The following is an 18,012-nucleotide window of genomic DNA, read 5'->3' on the forward strand; positions in this document are numbered from 1 at the left end:
TTTTGACATTTCCAAGCCTAGATTATGAAAGCTTAATATTATAAAAGGAAAGAGAAGAACAAACTTTGAAGTGATTTTTATCCAGATCTTGGCCTCCTGCACTAAGGTCAACATGTCGAAATTCTCATGCTAGTCAAATGCTGCATCTTGCGTAAGAGTTTATGCTTTGCCATGTAACCCTTAAGTAGCGCTGCTGAAGATGATCTCTTTTAGAGAAAATGGGTACATCTGGGATTTAGGGTGGGAGCTAGGGGAGTGGGGGAATAACACCCAAAGTAGGTACTGTTTTATAACCTTTCAGTACAGTAAATTAATATTTGTTTCTATCTTTTTTATTTTATTTTTTATTTTTCTATCTAGAATATCATTGCCTATCTTTTTTTTTTTTTTTTTTTTTTTTTTTTAAGAAATATGACTGGGCATAGTGGCTAACACTTGTAATCCCAGTACTTTGGGAAGTCAAGGTGGGAGAATTGCTTGAGCCCAGGAGTTCTACACCAGCTTGGGCAACATAGTGAGACCCCCATGTCTAATTAATTAATTAATTAGATAGATTGGTAGATAGCCAGATGTGATGGCACATGTCTGTAGTCCAAACTACTGGGGAGGCTGAGGCAGGAGGGTTGCTTGAGCCTGGGAGCTCAAGGCTGCAGTGAGTCATGATCATGCCACTGCACTCCAGCCTGAGCAACAGAGCAAGACCCTGCCTCAAAAAAAAAAAAAAAAAAAAAAAGATGTCTGGGAAGAAGAGATAGTGAAAAGAGGGAACCAAATTAAAAGAAAGAAAGCTGGCCAGGTTTAGTGGCTCAAGTCTATAATCCCAGCACTATGAGAAGCTGAGCCAGGAGGATCACTCACGGCCAGGAGTTCAAAACTAGCCTTTGCACCATAGGAAGACCTCGTCTTTACAAAAAAAAAAAAATATATATATATATAGAAAAATTAGCCAGGCTTGGTGGCACATGCCTATAGTCATAGCCACTTGGGAGGCTGAGGTGGGAGGATCACTTGACCCCAAAAGTTCAAGACTTCAGTGAGCTATGAACACATCACTCCAGCATGGGTGGCAGAGTGAGATCCTATCTCAAATTTAAAGAAATTTGAGCCTGTCTCAAATTAAAAGAAAAAGGAAACCTGGGGAAGAGAAGGAGACTCTAAAGTGATGGAGAAAAAGAAAATCTATCAAGGAAGAAGCAAAAGTTATCGAATGGTAATTGCAAGGGAAAGATAGCCCTTGAGCCCTCAACATTCCAGCTCCTCCTCAAAATGGCCCTTCTCAGAAGGCTCTGGGTATGGTTTGTCCTCACTGGCAGCCCTGCCTGCTTGTAGGTAGAAGAAGATGGGAACAGGTGAAGGCACTAGGGCTGCACACTTACACATGTACATGATACATGCAAACAGAAATGCACCGTGGGTGGAATAACCGCAGACAGAGGCAGGCAAACTCTGCTCAGTCATCCTGCCTCCCTTCTAGAGCAATGCTTCTCAAACTCTGACAAGTGCGTTAGCATCACCTGGAGGGCTTGGTAAAATACAGACCCTGGGTTCTATCTGCAAAGTTTCTGATTCTGCAGTGGGGCCTGAAAATTTACATTTTTAACAATTTCCCAGGTGATATTGATTATACCAGTTTAGGGACCACATTTTGAGAATCACTGCCCTAGAAGTTGACTGTGGACTTGAAAAAGTAGAGACCAACACATCTCAGGTGCACCACACTGTGTCAATGCACTTCGGTCCCATTCAGTAGGACTTGGGTGACCACAGGTTCTGTGTAAGACCCTATGGGAGGCAGAAAGAACTCAGTCTCTGTGCCCTCGGGGAGCTGATAGTGGAAGTCTCCCTCTTATACAGTTATCTCTGTCCTGTAGTAAGTAATACGATACTATGAAAGCCAGAGGAGGGAAAGATGGATTTAGTCTTGGGAGCTATAGGGAGATAAAGAGGGAGAGGATGTTGCTTTGTATAACCATCGATGACTCACATACTCGTCTCAAGAGTTCAATAGAATCAGTGAATTTTAACAGGCCTTTAATGAAAAAAATCTCACCACCCCACCACTTACAAATTAATCATAAACTACACACCTATATAATTATATTGATTTAATTGATAGGAGATATTGTTTTGACAGAACTCAGTTACCAAAGTATGAATGTGGTGCTGCTTTGGTATACATTTTTTAAAGTTCACACAGCTGTACAGCTGGGTGACATGAGGTAACCTACTTCCTTGTGTTTTTCTATTGAAATCACTGTGAAATTCTTATCCTTATAATTTTGGTCATTTAGTTTTCTCTTGTGAACTTGTCATTTATCATTAACCCCACATCCATTCTTTTCTTGTTCACCTGCAACTGTGAAATTATGCCCTTTGGTTACAGACACAAACACAGGTATTGAAATTGTGTGGCTTTAACTTGATTATAAGGTGAACATTCACTTGGCCCCCATACGTATGGTATAGATAGGTGGATAGATGAAAACATCAATGTGAAAATGCAGACTTTAAAAATACCTGTGGAAGGCTAGGCACAGTGGCTCACACCTGTAATACCAGCACTTTGGGAGTCCAAGGCAGGAGGACTGCTTGAACCCAGGAATCTGAGACCAGCCTGAGCAACATCGTGGGATCCTATCTGTATAAAAGTTACCCAGGCGTGGTGGTGCATGCCTGTAGTCCCAGCTACTCAGGAGGCTGAGGTGGGAAGATCACCTGAGCCTGGGGAGTCAAGACTGCAGTGAGCCGTGATTGTGCCACTGCCCTCCAGCCTGGGCAACAGGGCAAGACGCTGTCTCAAAAAAAAGAGAAATTCCACAGCCGGGCGTAGTGGTTCACGCCTGCAATCCCAGCACTTTGGGAGGCCAAAGTGGGCGGATCACTTGAGGCCAGGAGTTAGAGACCAGCCTGGCCAACATGGTGAAACCCAGTCTCTACCGAGAAATACAAAAATTAGCCCGGTGTGGTGGCACATGCCTGCAGTCCCAGCTACTCGGGAGGCTGAGGCAGGAGAATTGCTTGAACCTGGGAGGCAGAGGTTGCAGTGAGCTGAGATCGTGCCACTGCACTCCAGCCTGGGAGACAGAGTAAGACCCTGTCTCAAAAAAAAAAAAAAAAAAAAAAAATTCCAGAGAGAGGAGGGGGTAGGAGGGGGTTCAGCTGAGGTGTAGCAAATAGATTTGACTGGAACAGGAACAGTGTAATAGAGATAAAGGCAATTCCGTAAGAGTAGGGAGAAACTACCCAAAGGCCTTCACCTATGGCAGGAATTGAGATTTGAACTGAGGGAAAGTTGAGAGCAGCAGCCAACTTCAAAGCAAGGAAGAGATGTGAGGAAGAATGTTAGGAATGTTATTTGTGCTCCTGGGCGACAGATTAGAGTGAAGAGAATGTGAAATCAAAGGAAGCTTTGTGTCAATGGAAACTAGACGTCAGCTTTCAGCAACAGGGTTGTGGAGGGATGGAGGTGTGGAGGGAGGTCCCTCCTGACTTAATGACACACTTGATCAGGAAGTGGAGAAGGGGCAGAGGCTGACTCAGACCTGGGCATCTGGGAAGAGAGGGCTACCCAACAGGATTGGAAGTCTTGGCAGGAGTCATTTGAGCTCAGGGACCACTTTATCTGGCTTTTTGGGTGATGTCACAGACCGTAAGAAATATATGGAGTTGGAGATGATGTGAGAAGTGAATCGGCATTTCATCTACTTGCATACCATAATTTAAGCAAATAGATGTCTCTGAGGAATAAGACAGTAGATAAGGAACATCTTAGGACTTCTGGCTGACTTTGTCTTTTTGTTTGTTTGTTTTTTTAATAGCCATGGTCCACATGTTTTGAGGAACTGGTACCTCAGCTTTGGGACCTTTCTAACCATCTCTTCCCCAGATCTGGCTGTTTTTAGGGGGATTCTCATGAATGACATACATAGTTGACTAAACATTTATTTAGTGTTCTACTAAGGTCAGACAAATGCAATTTTGCCCAGATTTCTACACTAGGACAAACTAGCTAGAGTGAATTTTTCTGCTTCGCTTTCTAGAAATTTGTGAAAATGTGTCCTTGTTGTACATGAATCCTGATTTTAACTTGTCATTGTTTCTTATGTTCAGATGAGACCTGCCAGAGCCAAATTTGACTTTAAAGCTCAGACACTAAAGTAAGTGCCACCAGTTATGTTTATGTCTTTTTAGCTGCCTCTTTGAAACACAGCAGTTTGTTTGTAGAGAAGAGTTGGAGAAATAACAATTATAAAAATTGTTGTTAAAAAATAAAAGAACAAAATAGTAGTTCATAGAGTTTGCTACATGCCAAACAGTATTCAGAGTACTTTGCTTATGTTAATTCATTATGGAGTGGGTGCTGTGATGATCCCCACTGTTCAAATGAAGAGACCAAGGGACTATAAGGTTAAGGAACCTGCTCAAGCTGGTGTGATAGAGTTGGAATTCAAACCTAGGCAGAGGTTGGGGTCTTACCCCCTGCCCCACCCTGCCTCCTCCTATGTAGGGGCTCTATTTGCTCAAGTGGCGGCTTGATCTGACCCATCTTTTCTGTGGAAGGATCTAGACCAGTCTCTAGGGAGATAACTTTACCCATTTTGTTACAACATCCCAAGAGATTAAAGTCTTACATGAACCCACAGGAGACTAGCGTTTCTCTTAAGTGTGTTCCTCAGAGTGCTAGCCCTGTAAGATTTTTCTCAAAAAGAGAGTTCTGTTGTAGAATGAGTTGGGAAGCACTGCATGCTATATCTATACCTCCCACCCACTTTGAAGAGATACTTTGTTGATGACATATTAATAGCTCCAGAAGTCTTTCAGGAAAGGAACCCGAAACACGATTTGGAAGGTGCTACCAAAGACTGGCTTCCATAAGGAAACAGCTGGCTTTTTATCTAATTATGGATTTAAATAGTCCATGAGTTCTCATTGGCAGCTAAAAGTACAATGGTCAGTGACCACCCCATTGTCCTGCAGATGGATGGTTGTGCATCTGGTGATCAGAGGGAGAGCTCCCTGTCCTTAGATGCTGGGAAGTGCTGTGTGGAGCTAACCAACCATGGTTCTGATATCCTGCATCACAAAATGAGTGACCAGGGCACAGTGTCTAGAACCTAGGCACAAATCTGGTATAGTTGGGTTTGTGTGTATTACTCCAGTCCTTTAGTTGGTCAGCTAAAGGAGGTGGCTGCGTAATATACTGCAAAGATTGTAGGCTTTAGAGTCAGGAAGTCCTGTGTTCAAATCCTGACTATGCCACTTACTATCTCTGTGACTGTAGTCAAGTTATCAACTTCTCCCCCACTCAGTTTTCTTTATCTGCAAGATAGGGGTAAAAATGCCTCTCTTGCTGGGAAGCTGGGGTAATACCTGTAAAACATTTTGCATACTGTACCAAAATTTAGTACTCAAAATATGTTATCCTCTTGCCCCCTTTTTTTAAACCAGAGAGGATAACAGAGATATATAAATTAATTTGCAATTTAATTAATACACTTATTTCTTTGAATTGAGGCGTCTATGTAAGATTTATTAAATAGTATGGTGATGATAATATTACATTTTCCCAGATTTCATAAAGAGTCTTAAAACAATTTTTTTTTTAGAGCAACCCTGTCAAATAGAACAGGTGAGAAAGCTTAGATCCACAGAAATTGTCACCTTTTATCAACATTGCTAATGCCGGAGAGAGGGCTCCTTCCTCCTGACTCAGTGTTTTCATCACGACATGCTGCCTCCAAAAAAATGTCCACAAAATTTAGTGAAAAAAGTAGATTCTAGCTCCATGGTCTTTTAAGCCCTTCAGTCACTTGGTTTTACATTTCCCCACAGTCAATTACTCAAAAAAGCATGCTGTCGGGGCCAGGCATGGTAGCTTATGCCTGTAATCCCAGCACTTTGGGAGGCCGAGGCTGGCAGATACTTGAGGTCAGGAGTTCAAGACCAGCCTGGACAACATGGCGAAACCCTGTCTCTACCAAAAAATACAAAAATTAGCCGGGCGTGGTGGCAAGTGCCTGTAATTCCAGCTACTCAGGAGTCTAAGACATGAGAATTGCTTGAACCCAGGAGGCGGGGGTTGCAGTATGCCAAGATCACGCCACTGCATTCCAGCCTGGGGGACAGAGTGATGATACTCCATCTAAAAAAAAAAAATAGCATGTTATGGAATACTTGGTTCAACAAAGTTAAACAAGTTTCTTTCCCCCTGGCCTTCTCAGAGCCTCTGCTGTGCTGATGTACACCGTGATGCTCCAAAAAAGATGTAAAGCGAATCATATTTCTCAAACCCTCTCACCAGCAGTGGTTCTTTGGGAGCTAGGGGTATAGTCCACAGTAGTGGAAGAATGGGGCCCCAGGTTTCCCATGGTAGACTTCCATCAGCCACAACTACAGACCTCTCAGTTCCTCCCTCACACACAAGTGGGTCCTTTGCTTAATAGTAGGACCATTGCGCTCCCATCCCCCTCCACAACTGCGAGATACTTAGTATAGCAGAGTCAGGAGCCTGCAGATCTCCACAGGGGTGAATATGCTGAGGGTCTTGCTCATCTATGTGCCTGTGGTTGGGGGTGAAGGGAGGGGGAATTCATAATGCCCCCCAAAGAGGGCTGTGGCAAAACTGTGGCCCGAGACATTCCTTCTCACAAAGACAAATGCCCACATCCCCTTTACGGACCTCTTGAGGGTTAGAATCCTGTCTGCTAATGTGAGACCCACAAAGGCTGCCCTGTGCTTTTATTCAGCACGGAACTGACTTTCTGTAGTTTTCCAGATGTGCCCTCATTGTTCAGCCAGCACCCCTCACATACTGTGGGACTTCCTGGCATCCTGCAAATTGAGCACACCCCTTCCAAGTTACAACTGGAGGCCTTTCCATCCTATTGGTTTGACTCAAATGATAAAGATCTAGGTCATTTTTTTTAATTCAAGAGAATGTTACAATTTTAAAATTATTTACTTCAAGAAAAAGTTATAAGGGCCAGGCGCGGTGGCTCACACCTATAATCCCAGCACTTTGGGAGTCCGAGGCGGGCGGATCACCTCAGGTCGGAAGTTTGAGACCATCCTGACCAACTTGGAGAAACCCCATCTCTACTAAAAATACAAAATTAGCCAGGCCTGGTGGCGCATGACTGTAATCCCAGCTACTGGGGATGCTGAGGCAGGAGAATCGCCTGAACCCGGGAGGTGGAGGTTGCAGTGAGCTGAGATCACACCATTGCACTCCAGCCTGGGCAACAGAAGTGAAACTCTGTCTCAAAAAAAAAAAAAAGAAAAAGTTATAGTTTTTATCCGTCTTTTAAGTTTTCATTTTGTTTAAAATTTGCCTTTGTCTCATTTTTTTTAAAAAAGAGTCCTGGTTAAAAATTAACATCATCTGGGCCAGGCACAGTGGCTCACGCCTGTAATCCCAGCACTTTGGGAGGTCAAGTCAAGCGGATCATGAGGTCAGGAGTTCAAGACCAGCCTGACCAACATAGTGAAACCCCGTCTCTACTAAAAAAAACACACACACAAAAAATTAGCCGGGCGTGGTGGTGCATGCCTGTACTCCCAACTACTCAGGGAGCTGAGGCAGGAGAATTGCTTGAACCTGGAAGGTGGAGGTTGCAGTGAGCTGAGATTGCGCCACTGCCCTCCAGCCTGGTGACAGAGTGAGACATCGTCTCAAATAATAATAATAATAATAATGATAATATCATCATCATCATCAAGGCAAGCAAAGGAATGGACATGGAAAAGTTGCAAAGGGGCACAAAGAGCATTTGAAGGAAAATCAACTTTTCTTTCCAACATCACTCTTCCATGTTAAAAAGCAAAGGAATTAGGCCAGGTGCAGTGACTACATGCCTGTAATCTCAGCATTTTGGGAGACTGAGGCAGGAGGATCACTTGAGCCCAGGAGTTCAAGACCAGCCTGGGCAACATAGCAAAACCCCATCTCTATAAAAAAATCTATAACAATTGGCCAGGCATGGTGGTGCATGCCTGTAGTCCCAGCTACTCAGGAGGCTGAGATAGGAGGATCACTTGCGCCCAGGAGGTTGAGGCTGCAATGAGCTGTGATCATGCCACTTGCATTCCAGCCTGGGCAGCAGAACCAGACCATCTCATGAAAAAAAGTAATGGAATTAACATTTATTGAGTGTTACCTACCTGTACAACAGGCACCATCCTAGCTGTTTATTTTTAGTTTGTTGAAGCATTCTCCAGCAACTCTGAGTTAGCTCCAAGTTCAGCTAAAGAAACAGTGTCTCAGATTAAGTATTGTGTCCAAGGTCCCAGAGCTACAAAATTTCAGAACTGGGTTTTGGACCAGATCTGCCTAACTTCAGAACCTTTCTACTGCATGATGATACAAAGATGGATGGTAAAATGGATGGGTGGACAAATGGTGATATTGATGGAATGATAGAAGGATATCAATATATCACAAATAATTTGAGGGCAATTTAAAGCAATGAAGGCATGCCCTGCTAGGGCATAGAAGAGGATAGTGAAGGTATCCAGAAGGAGACTTTTTTTTTTGTTTAACAAACATCAGTTAAGGCAGCTGAGTGCATTGCTGTGTGTTGCATAAATATTCTGAGCATAAGACAACATTCACAAAAAATGCATTTAGAAAACCACAACAAATTAATAAGGCCTCTGAGCGCTTTCAAGGGCTAGTCAATTTAAATGTTAACATCCATCCTGCAAAAGACTGGAAAAATGCCAAATGTGATGTAATTTCCTGAATAGTGGGGTTCTTACTTCCAAATATGGAGCCCCCTCTCTGGAATTTGTACCCTTTGACCCCACTTAAAAGTCTCCTTTTGCTGCAAAACTGAAGTGTCTTAATCTTACACATATTGAAACATCTGCTAAAATGCCGTTGACCCTCTGTCAACAGGGAGCTTCCTCTGCAGAAGGGAGATATTGTTTACATTTATAAGCAAATTGATCAGAACTGGTATGAAGGAGAACACCACGGCCGGGTGGGAATCTTCCCACGCACCTACATCGAGGTACCGCAGCCCCTTTTCTTTCTAAGGAAAAGCCTGACTGTGCCCAAAGCACCATTTATTTACAAAATGCTTATGTTTTGTTTCCTCCTTTTCCTCTTGTTTCCCTGCTTTCTTCTCTTCCCTTGTTTTCTTTTACCTCTTTCCCTTTCTCAGCTTCTTCCTCCTGCTGAGAAGGCTCAGCCCAAAAAGTTGACACCAGTGCAGGTTTTGGAATACGGAGAAGCTATTGCTAAGTTTAACTTTAATGGTGATACACAAGTAGAAATGTCCTTCAGAAAGGTAAGCTGCACTTCTCATGCCTTGCTTTGGGGCTCTCTTGGATGGCGCAGCTATGTGGGGAAGTGTGGTGTTGCTATCGCACCCCAGTCTGGGGGTCCTGTCTGTACCCTTAAGAGAAGTATGCCAATCAATAATTGCATTAAGGGCTGGGCACGGTGGGTGGCTCATGCCCGTAATCCCAGCACTTTGGGAGGCCGAGGTGGGTAGATCACTTGAGGTCAGGAGTTTGAGACTAGCCTAGCCAACATGGTGAAACTCCGTCTCTACTAAAAATACAAAAATTAGCTGGGCATGGTAGTGGGTTCCTGTAATCCCAGCTATTCAGGAGGCTGAGGCAGGAGAATCATTTGAACCTGGGAGACAGAGGTTGCAGTGAGCTGAGATCGCTCCACTGTACTCCAGCCTGGGCAATAGGTCTCAAAAAAAAAAAAAAAAAAAAAAAAAAGAATTGCATTAAGGCCTGTAATCCCAGCACTTTGGGAAACCAAGGCAGGAGGCTTACTTAAGGCCAGGGGTTCAAGACCAGCCTGAGCAACATAGCAAGACCCCCATCTCTATTGAAGAAAAAAAAAAAAAGAATTGCATTAAGGGCAATTGGAGAATTTTCTGAGGTAAGGTATTTTTAAAATAAACCCTAGGCTAATGTCAAGGTTTAACTATATTGAGCTCACTGATTAAAGATAGTATTTCTGGAGTCTTAGACATCTTTTATAAGCTGTTTTCAACCAACACTTACCAACTAATGATGTGATAAGGCACTGTGTTGGGGACTGGGTTTTACAATATATTGGTGTGACCTAGTGGAAAAAACAGATCCATTGATACCAGGAGAAGTTTGAAAAGCTTTGAACCCAAAAGGCACAAACCAACTACGCAGAATGTGGGAGTTAAATACTTTTTCCAAGCCACCATTTTCTTATAGAAAAAAATGAAGATAGATGGCTCTCTCCTAGGTGGTTGTAAGAGACTTCGGTGAAACAGCTTATGTGAAGCCCCCAGCATGACACGTGGTATCTGGTTTGTGCTTAGTAAACAGGAGATGCCGGTATTATTATCATCACCATCATGCTTATTCAGAACGTAATTACACTGTGCAGAGAAGTTCTTTCCAGAATCCAAACACTCTACATGGCAAAATTCTCTGGCTTGCTAAAGTTACTAAGTTACAGATTTTATTGAGGATTGAAGGAAGTAAGCACATTGTTAGAAAAAGATGAGCCATCTTATGTAACACTGGAAGCAACCCAATTGCCCAACAGCAGGGGATCAGTAATTAAATCATTATATGTGTGTGCAACAGAATACCCTGCAGTGGTCCACTAAGCTATGCAATGCCATTAAAAATCTAGAATTCTATTTCTTGATAAAGAAGGAGGTTTACTATGTGCTATTAAGTATTTTTTAAAAAGCAAGTTGGAAAAGGGAAACACAGTTCATACTCAATTTTTATTAAGAAAAAATATGTACAGGTTTAATTCACATGCATAGAAGTAAATCTGGGGAGTCCATATGCCAAATATTAAGTGTTTTTCCCCAAATGACTATGTGATGGGTGATGATTGTTTTCTGCTTTATGTTTGTGTTCTGATTTTTCTATAATGATACATTGTAAGTATCTATAATGCTACAAAATAAAGAAAAAGAGAAACCCCCCAAAATCTTTGCCTTAGAAATGAGTCAAAAACACTACATTTGTTCCCTGGCTTAGGGACACAAATCTGATGTTCTCCTTTACTAAAATACTTAAAGAACCAAGCTGAACTTCCCAGCATCAAGGTAGCTCCTCTGCCATTAGCATCCTCATCCCAGCGGTGTTAATTCCCTCCAGGTTCAGCAGGGAAGGTTTTTCCTGAGCTAAGGATGGTGATAAACAATGCAGGACATTGAAGCATGCAGGCAGAGGCCCCAGGCATGCAGAGGCATGCTAGGACAAGGACCCTCTCTTTGCTGTGTCTTCCAGGGTGAGAGGATCACACTGCTCCGGCAGGTAGATGAGAACTGGTACGAAGGGAGGATCCCGGGGACATCCCGACAAGGCATCTTCCCCATCACCTATGTGGATGTGATCAAGCGACCACTGGTGAAAAACCCTGTGGATTACATGGACCTGCCTTTCTCCTCCCCAAGTCGCAGTGCCACTGCAAGCCCACAGGTATCTAAGCTTCTCGTCACTGGTTTTCATACTCAGCATGTGAATTTTTGTAGTCGGCAGTGCTGATGGCACACAGCCTCTCTGGGGAGGTTTTTGAGCACTGCAATTAAAAACTGTCTGCAGGAGGCTGGGTATGGTGGCTCACGCCTGTAATCCCAGCACTTTGGGAGTCCGAGGCGGGTGAATCACCTGAGGTCAGGAGTTCAAGATCAGCCTGGCAACATGGTCAAACCCCGTCTCTACCAAAAATTCAAAAATTAGCCAGGCGTGCTGGTGGGCGCCTGTAGTCCCAGCTACTCAGGAGGTTGAGGCAGGAGAATCGCTTGAACCCGGTGGAGGTTGCAGTGAGCCGAGATCATGCCACTGCACTCCAGCCTCGGCAACAGAGTGAGACTCCATCTAGAAAAACAAAAACAAAAACAAAAAAACTGCAGGAAAGCAGACTGTACACTGGATTTTGTCTTTATGCGTACAAATGGCCTTTTCCAGTGCTTGGTTGAAGATATATCTCAGGGGAAAAGGAAGAGTCAAGTAATTGCTCTGGGAATAAGGTGACTAGGGAAAGAGAAACAAGAGCCTTTATCAGTTGATCCCTCCTGGGTGAAGCTGTTGGTGTGGGTACCACCATTGTGTCATAAATCCCATGGTCCAAATGTGGTCTTCAGTCATCTTGGCCAAAGTTGGCCTGCAGAAGACAAAGGCTGAAAGAGAGACTTACACCTTCTCATCAGCCATGTAGACCAGATCCAAAGTATTCTTTGCATTCACTGGAACCAGGTGATTGGAACAAGTAACTTACAGCATCTCAGTCTCAGTGAGCTGAAAGGATGTAGGTTTATAGGCGTAATAAGATGTTGGCTTTCCCAAACATTAATTATGAGCAAACTTGTTTGGAAATATAAACTATTCCTAACTGATCCCCACTTTCCCAAAGCCAAGAAAATGTCAGAACCTTGAGTTGAGGGTGACACGGTGGGGGTGACATCCCTGTGAAAGAGCCTGGCCAAACCACCATGTATGTTGTAAGGATGTTGGCAGAGGAACAAGAGTAGGACCTGGGGGCCCAGGTTGACCCCGAGACGGTGCCTCTTGTCTGGTCCTCTAATTGTTTCCTCCTCTGCCACCTGCTCATCACTGACCCCAGTAGAGGGTTCTTGGCAGAAAGCATTAAACGGGCTGACCCAGGGCTTCCTGGACAGTGATAGCCGCATCCTGTTGTCTTATAGGACAGAGTGTGTGACTGGAGTGGGACATTCTTCTTTGTAAGGATGCAGGGAACTCAACTACATTTTTCACTTGACTGTAGCCAAGAGTGATTGTAAAACGAAACTAGTACACTACTCATACTCCTCTCTGGAAGACTCTGCTGAGCTCCCAGAGAAAATAAGACCCCAGGGAAGGGCCATGGCAGTGCGGGGCCACCTTTCCCAGTATGGTTCCGGGTCAGGGATCTGGATGCACAGGGGCTTGGGTCGGCTGGGATGGGGAGCTTCCAATGTATCCCTTTGAAAATCTGATTCTGCAAAGCAGGCCGGCCTCATCCGTCACTACTCTGACGGGAACCTCTCCCCATCTCCACACCTCTCGCTGCTTCCTCCACCCCCTGCCTGCACACATCAGGCTCACGCTCGCACACGCTCAAACGCACACTCACCCATCCCGGTTTCTCCCCAGATGTAACCCGAGGATTTCCTTTTTGGACACCAGAGTGTCCTTGCTCATCCTCTCCATTTCATTCCTCTTTATATACCCCTTGTGATTATTTTCCTTCTTTTTCCTTTATGCTGACACTTGTACCTTTTGCTTCTTTTGTTTTCCTCTCTCTTCTTCTTTTTAAGTTTTCCAGTCACAGCAAGCTCATCACGCCAGCCCCTTCATCTCTGCCCCACTCCCGCCGAGCCCTGTCCCCCGAGATGCACGCTGTCACCTCTGAGTGGATCTCACTGACTGTGGGGGTCCCAGGGAGGCGTTCTCTGGCCCTGACCCCACCCTTGCCTCCTCTGCCAGAGGCTTCTATCTATAACACTGACCACCTCGCCTTGTCACCAAGGGCCAGTCCCTCCCTGTCTCTCAGCCTCCCCCATTTGAGTTGGTCAGATCGTCCCACCCCACGATCAGTAGCTTCTCCACTGGCTCTACCTTCCCCACACAAAACCTACTCTCTAGCACCCACTTCCCAGGCCTCCCTTCACATGAATGGAGACGGTGGTGTCCACACGCCATCTTCAGGCATCCACCAAGATAGCTTCTTGCAGCTGCCGCTGGAGAGCTCTGATAGTGTCATCTCCCAGCTTAGTGATGCCTTTAGCAGCCAGAGCAAGAGGCAGCCATGGCGCGAAGAGAGTGGACAATATGAGAGGAAAGCAGAGAGGGAGGCAGGCGAAAGAGGCCCTGGTGGACCCAAGATCTCTAAGAAGAGCTGCTTGAAGCCTTCAGACGTGGTCAGGTGCCTGAGTACTGAACAGAGACTCTCAGATCTCAACACCCCTGAGGAGAGCCGGCCCGGCAAGCCCCTGGGTAGCGCTTTTCCAGGAAGTGAGGCTGAGCAGACAGAGCGGCATAGAGGTGGCGAGCAGGCGGGGAGGAAAGCTGCTCGGAGAGGTGGGAGCCAGGTAGGACTGCAGCATGCCGCGTGTGCACTTGGCGTCTCACTTGGCAGGGTGGGCTGCACGACTCGCCCCTGGTCCATCTACGGAGGCCAAGTGAATGCTGGTGAGACCATTTGCTTGCCTCGGGAGCAAAGAGATGGCCCCAGAGGGAATGGGGGGACATGAATTCAGGTGCCAGGACTGGATACAGTTGGAGGGAAAGGACAGGCTATATCTGGCCACTTGAGGTCATTCGGAAGTTATCTCTACTTTGAATGCCTCCTGGCCTGCTGCAAGGGCCTCTGAGAAGGCACACCTTCCTCACGTCCCATGTATGCCTTGGAGATGACCCTCAGTTTGCTTTGACTAACACAGCTGAGAACACCAGGCTTTGGTGTGGTGTGGTGTGGTTTGCTTTTACGTAAGATGCACTTTGTTTCCATAACCCATGGTGCTCTGCTAGTGCTCGGCTCTGTCAGGTCTTTGTCCTGTCTCGTGTTTGTGTGGGAGCGTGGGGCCTTTGTTTGCCATGAAACAAAGGTGTTTTGGTTCTGGAGAGGAGAATGCAGGTCTCCTGGGGCCCTGACGGACATGGGGTATCCTCGAATAGCCATGCCAGGTTTTTGGGTGAGTGTCCCATCTTCTCTCTGGGTCAGCTACAAAGAGCGCGGCATTTGGACAAAGGTAGCCTTAGGGTGTTTTGAGACCTGAAAATTTTTTTGGAGAAATGAACTTAGCAACTAAACAAATCACAATTCTGATTTTGGCTATGCTGTTGACTACTGCGAAAGTCAAAGACTTTCGGCAACTTCTCTGAAGCAACCAGGTTTGAATGCCAGCTCCACCTCTTACAGTCTAGTGACTTGGGAGTTGCTTCCCCTCTCTGAGACTCAGTTTCCTCATCTGTAAAATGGAGATGATAGCACCTCCCGCAAAGAGTGGTTGAGTACAAGGGCTTATGATCCTGGGAACATGGTCAGCACTTTATAAACGGAAGCTATAGAGCCACCATCTTGGGTGATCTAGAACTGCTTCTAGAACTGAGAATATTTTTAGAACTTCCTTAGACCCAGATTGAGTTCCTGAAGATGTCTCCAAGCCATTTATTAAGTATCTAGTATGTATGATGTCCACAGTAAATAGTGCTTAACCCTTAGGCTTGCAACCCCAGTTTCCCTTTGAGGCTGTTGTTATTCAGTCTATGAATAAGGTCTGCAGGTACCAGCCTCTTGGCAGAATACAAAGGTCATTTGTCTCTCCTCTTGAGGAGCCTAAGTTCAAGGCTCCTCAAAACAAGGAGGAGCCTAGCAATATCACCAGGGCAATATTAGAGGCATACTTGGGGGACACAGGAGCACAGAGGCTTGAGACACACTAGGCCAGACTTCCAGCTCCAGCCAAGCACATGTGGGCCCATGGGTGGGCCAGCATATCAGGAGTGGGGATCACTGAGGCTGAGCCAGCGTGGGGCAGTTTATGAGAAATCAGGCTTAGCCTTTTGCTAGAAAGCCACTTAACCTCTCACATGCTAAGCAGGAGTGGAAGCAGTCCATCCCTTGTAGGGCAGTCATAAGGATTCAGTGAGGTAATTCATGGAACTTGGTGCTTGGCATATGCCAAGGCTCCATATGTGGGGTCACCCGCTGCTGTGTGGGGCCGTAGGAAAGCAGCAATATCTGGCAAAGGCTTTGCCTGGCCCTGGAACAGGTTGAGGAAAGAATAGAAGAGATGGTGAAGTGGCTAGTTGGAAAGAATCAAACGTTTCTGACACAGGAACAATTCTATAAACATTCTAAGTCAACCCAAGGCACCCGGGGACATCCTTATCGTCAGTGTTGAGTCATCATCCCGGCCCAATTCCAGGATCCTGTGTGTATAGGAAGTGCGCACGGTGCCAGATCTCCGAGTAAGGTTAGGGGTATACGCTTCCTGCTTCCTAAGGCAGGGTAGGAGTGGAGTAGCTGGCAACACTGAAGATTATGTTGATTGGAAAGCCAGGCTTGTTGAAACTTGGTGTTCCTTTCTTGGTGGGCCTCCAGACCCCAAGTGTACCACTTCCTGTCCCCTCCCTTCCTCCTGCCCTCCTGGCACAAGCCCCTTCTCCATGGGTGTGCCCAGGCTGTGGCCTGGGGCTCGCTCCCCCTTGAGAGCTGGCATTTGTGTGAAAGGGGCTGCTGCCCACACTTCCCCTTCAGCCCCCTCACACTTTCCCCTCCTGTGGCTGGAGCAGGAGCTGACAACTCTGGAAACGGGGTCCTTCAGAAGGGGCTCCTGTGTCTTGGGCCCCCTTTGGGTGACAGACATGCTAAAAATGGAAAGGACTTGTATGACAACTGTTCTCTGGCAGCCCCATCAGGATGACGTGACCACAGGCTGTGTTGCTTATTTGGAAAAATGCATTACAGACCAGTTTGTGTATCAAGAAAATTGTCAGCCATTATTCTCCTTGCTGAACTAAAGAGCTGAAACAAAGGTTCACTTTTATTGTAGGTATTGGGGAGGTAGGTTGGGAATCTGACCAATAATGGGAGGGAATTTTACCTGAGAACCTTAAATGAAAAGATATTCGGAAAGGTTACGATCATTTACTCTTTGAAGCATTTAGGATATTCCAGGTACTTAGCTGCAGGAGATAGAGAGGGGTGAACATCATCAGGGCTTCCATTTAGATGTAACTTCTAGGAAGCTGTTGGGGCCAAGGGAAAGTTTCCCTTTTGTCCTTGAAGTTTCCCTAAAAATTACTGACAAGAAGTAAAAATGTTTTTTCTTTCTCTTTTTTTTTTTTGAGACGGGGTCTCACTCTGACACCCAGGCTGGGGTGCAGTGGCACAATCTCATTGCAACCTCTGCCCCCAGGTTCGAGACTCCTTCCACCTCAGCTTCCTCGAGTAGCTGGGACTACAGGCACATGCCACCATGCCCAGGTAATTTTTGTATTGTTTGGTAGAGATGGGGTTTCACCATGTTGGCCAGCCTGGTCTCAGACTCCTGACCTCAAGTGATCCTCCTGCCTCGGCCTCCTCGGATTACAGGCGTGAGCCACCACGCCTGGCCAAGAAGCAAATTAATAGGATAAAAGGCATACGGATTTATTTGATCATAGTTTTATGTGACATGGGAGCCTTCAGAATGAAGACCCAACCAATGGGGTGCAGAAGCTTATACCATCTTGAGGTTACAGAAGAGTAGGGGCTCAGAGGATGACCAAAGACAGGTTATGGTGGTAAATCAGATTTTAAGCAGCAAGACACGTTATGGGAGGGAGAAAAGTAAGGCTTGGCTAGCAAAGGGGTCTTATTATTTAGATGAAAGCTCACAGGTAGCAGCCTCCGAGAGAATAGATGGTAAATGTTTGTTTTAGGCCTTTAAAGGTGTCAGACTGTCAGTTAATCTTTTCTAGATCTAGACAAGGGAAAGCCTCAGAGAAAACCTGGCTTCATCAATGCAGATTTTTCTCTACAAATACCAATCTCCTGCACAAAAGACAGCTTTGCAGAGCTACCTCTTTCTGCTGGCTCTCTGACAGCCATGTCAAAATATGTCAAAAAATATATTTTGGAGTAAAATATTCTGATTTCCTTTAACACCTTTCCTGACAGCCTCCCCCACCCCTGCACGAGTGGATTAGTGCTCTGACTTTGGGCTGCCATAGCCCCTGCAATGGTCCGTGTGAGCCTCTCTCAGCCCCCTTTGCTTTCCTGTGTTCCCATAAAGTATCAGTGCTCCAAAGGCGGGACCGTGATACCGGATGTATGGAAGGCACTTCAGTGAACGTTTATGGAATGAAAGAAAAGGCAGTCCAGACACGGTGGCTTACACCTGTAATCCCAGCACTTTGGGAGCCTGAGGCAGGCGGATCACTTGAGGTCACGAGTTCAAGACCAGCCAGCATGGCGAAACCCCATCTCTTCTAAAAATACAAAAATCTCTTCCAAAAAATACAAAAATCAGCTGGGCATGGTGGTGCATGCCTGTAATCCTA

At 45.6% G+C, this 18,012-nt stretch overlaps 1 protein-coding gene across 43 annotated transcripts in view; it reads left to right on the forward strand.

The window, feature by feature from the left end:
• SORBS1 (sorbin and SH3 domain containing 1) overlaps window positions 1-18,012 on the forward strand; it is a 253,422-nt gene that overhangs the window by 214,036 nt on the left and 21,374 nt on the right. For 25 of the 43 annotated variants that reach the window (XM_063628529.1, XM_063628545.1, XM_063628459.1 and 22 more), the window contains 4 exons: window positions 4,111-4,157; window positions 8,897-9,011; window positions 9,165-9,290; window positions 11,251-11,442. In XM_063628529.1, the coding sequence (XP_063484599.1) occupies window positions 4,111-4,157; window positions 8,897-9,011; window positions 9,165-9,290; window positions 11,251-11,442 (480 nt within the window). Of the gene's footprint in view, window positions 1-4,110; window positions 4,158-8,896; window positions 9,012-9,164; window positions 9,291-11,250; window positions 11,443-13,280; window positions 14,055-18,012 lie in introns of all 43 variants that reach the window. The other 18 variants (XM_055254448.2, XM_055254471.2, XM_055254456.2 and 15 more) reach the window with 1 other exon arrangement.

Source organism: Symphalangus syndactylus, chromosome 2, assembly GCF_028878055.3.
Source record: "Symphalangus syndactylus isolate Jambi chromosome 2, NHGRI_mSymSyn1-v2.1_pri, whole genome shotgun sequence".
Classification (NCBI taxonomy): domain Eukaryota; kingdom Metazoa; phylum Chordata; class Mammalia; order Primates; family Hylobatidae; genus Symphalangus; species Symphalangus syndactylus.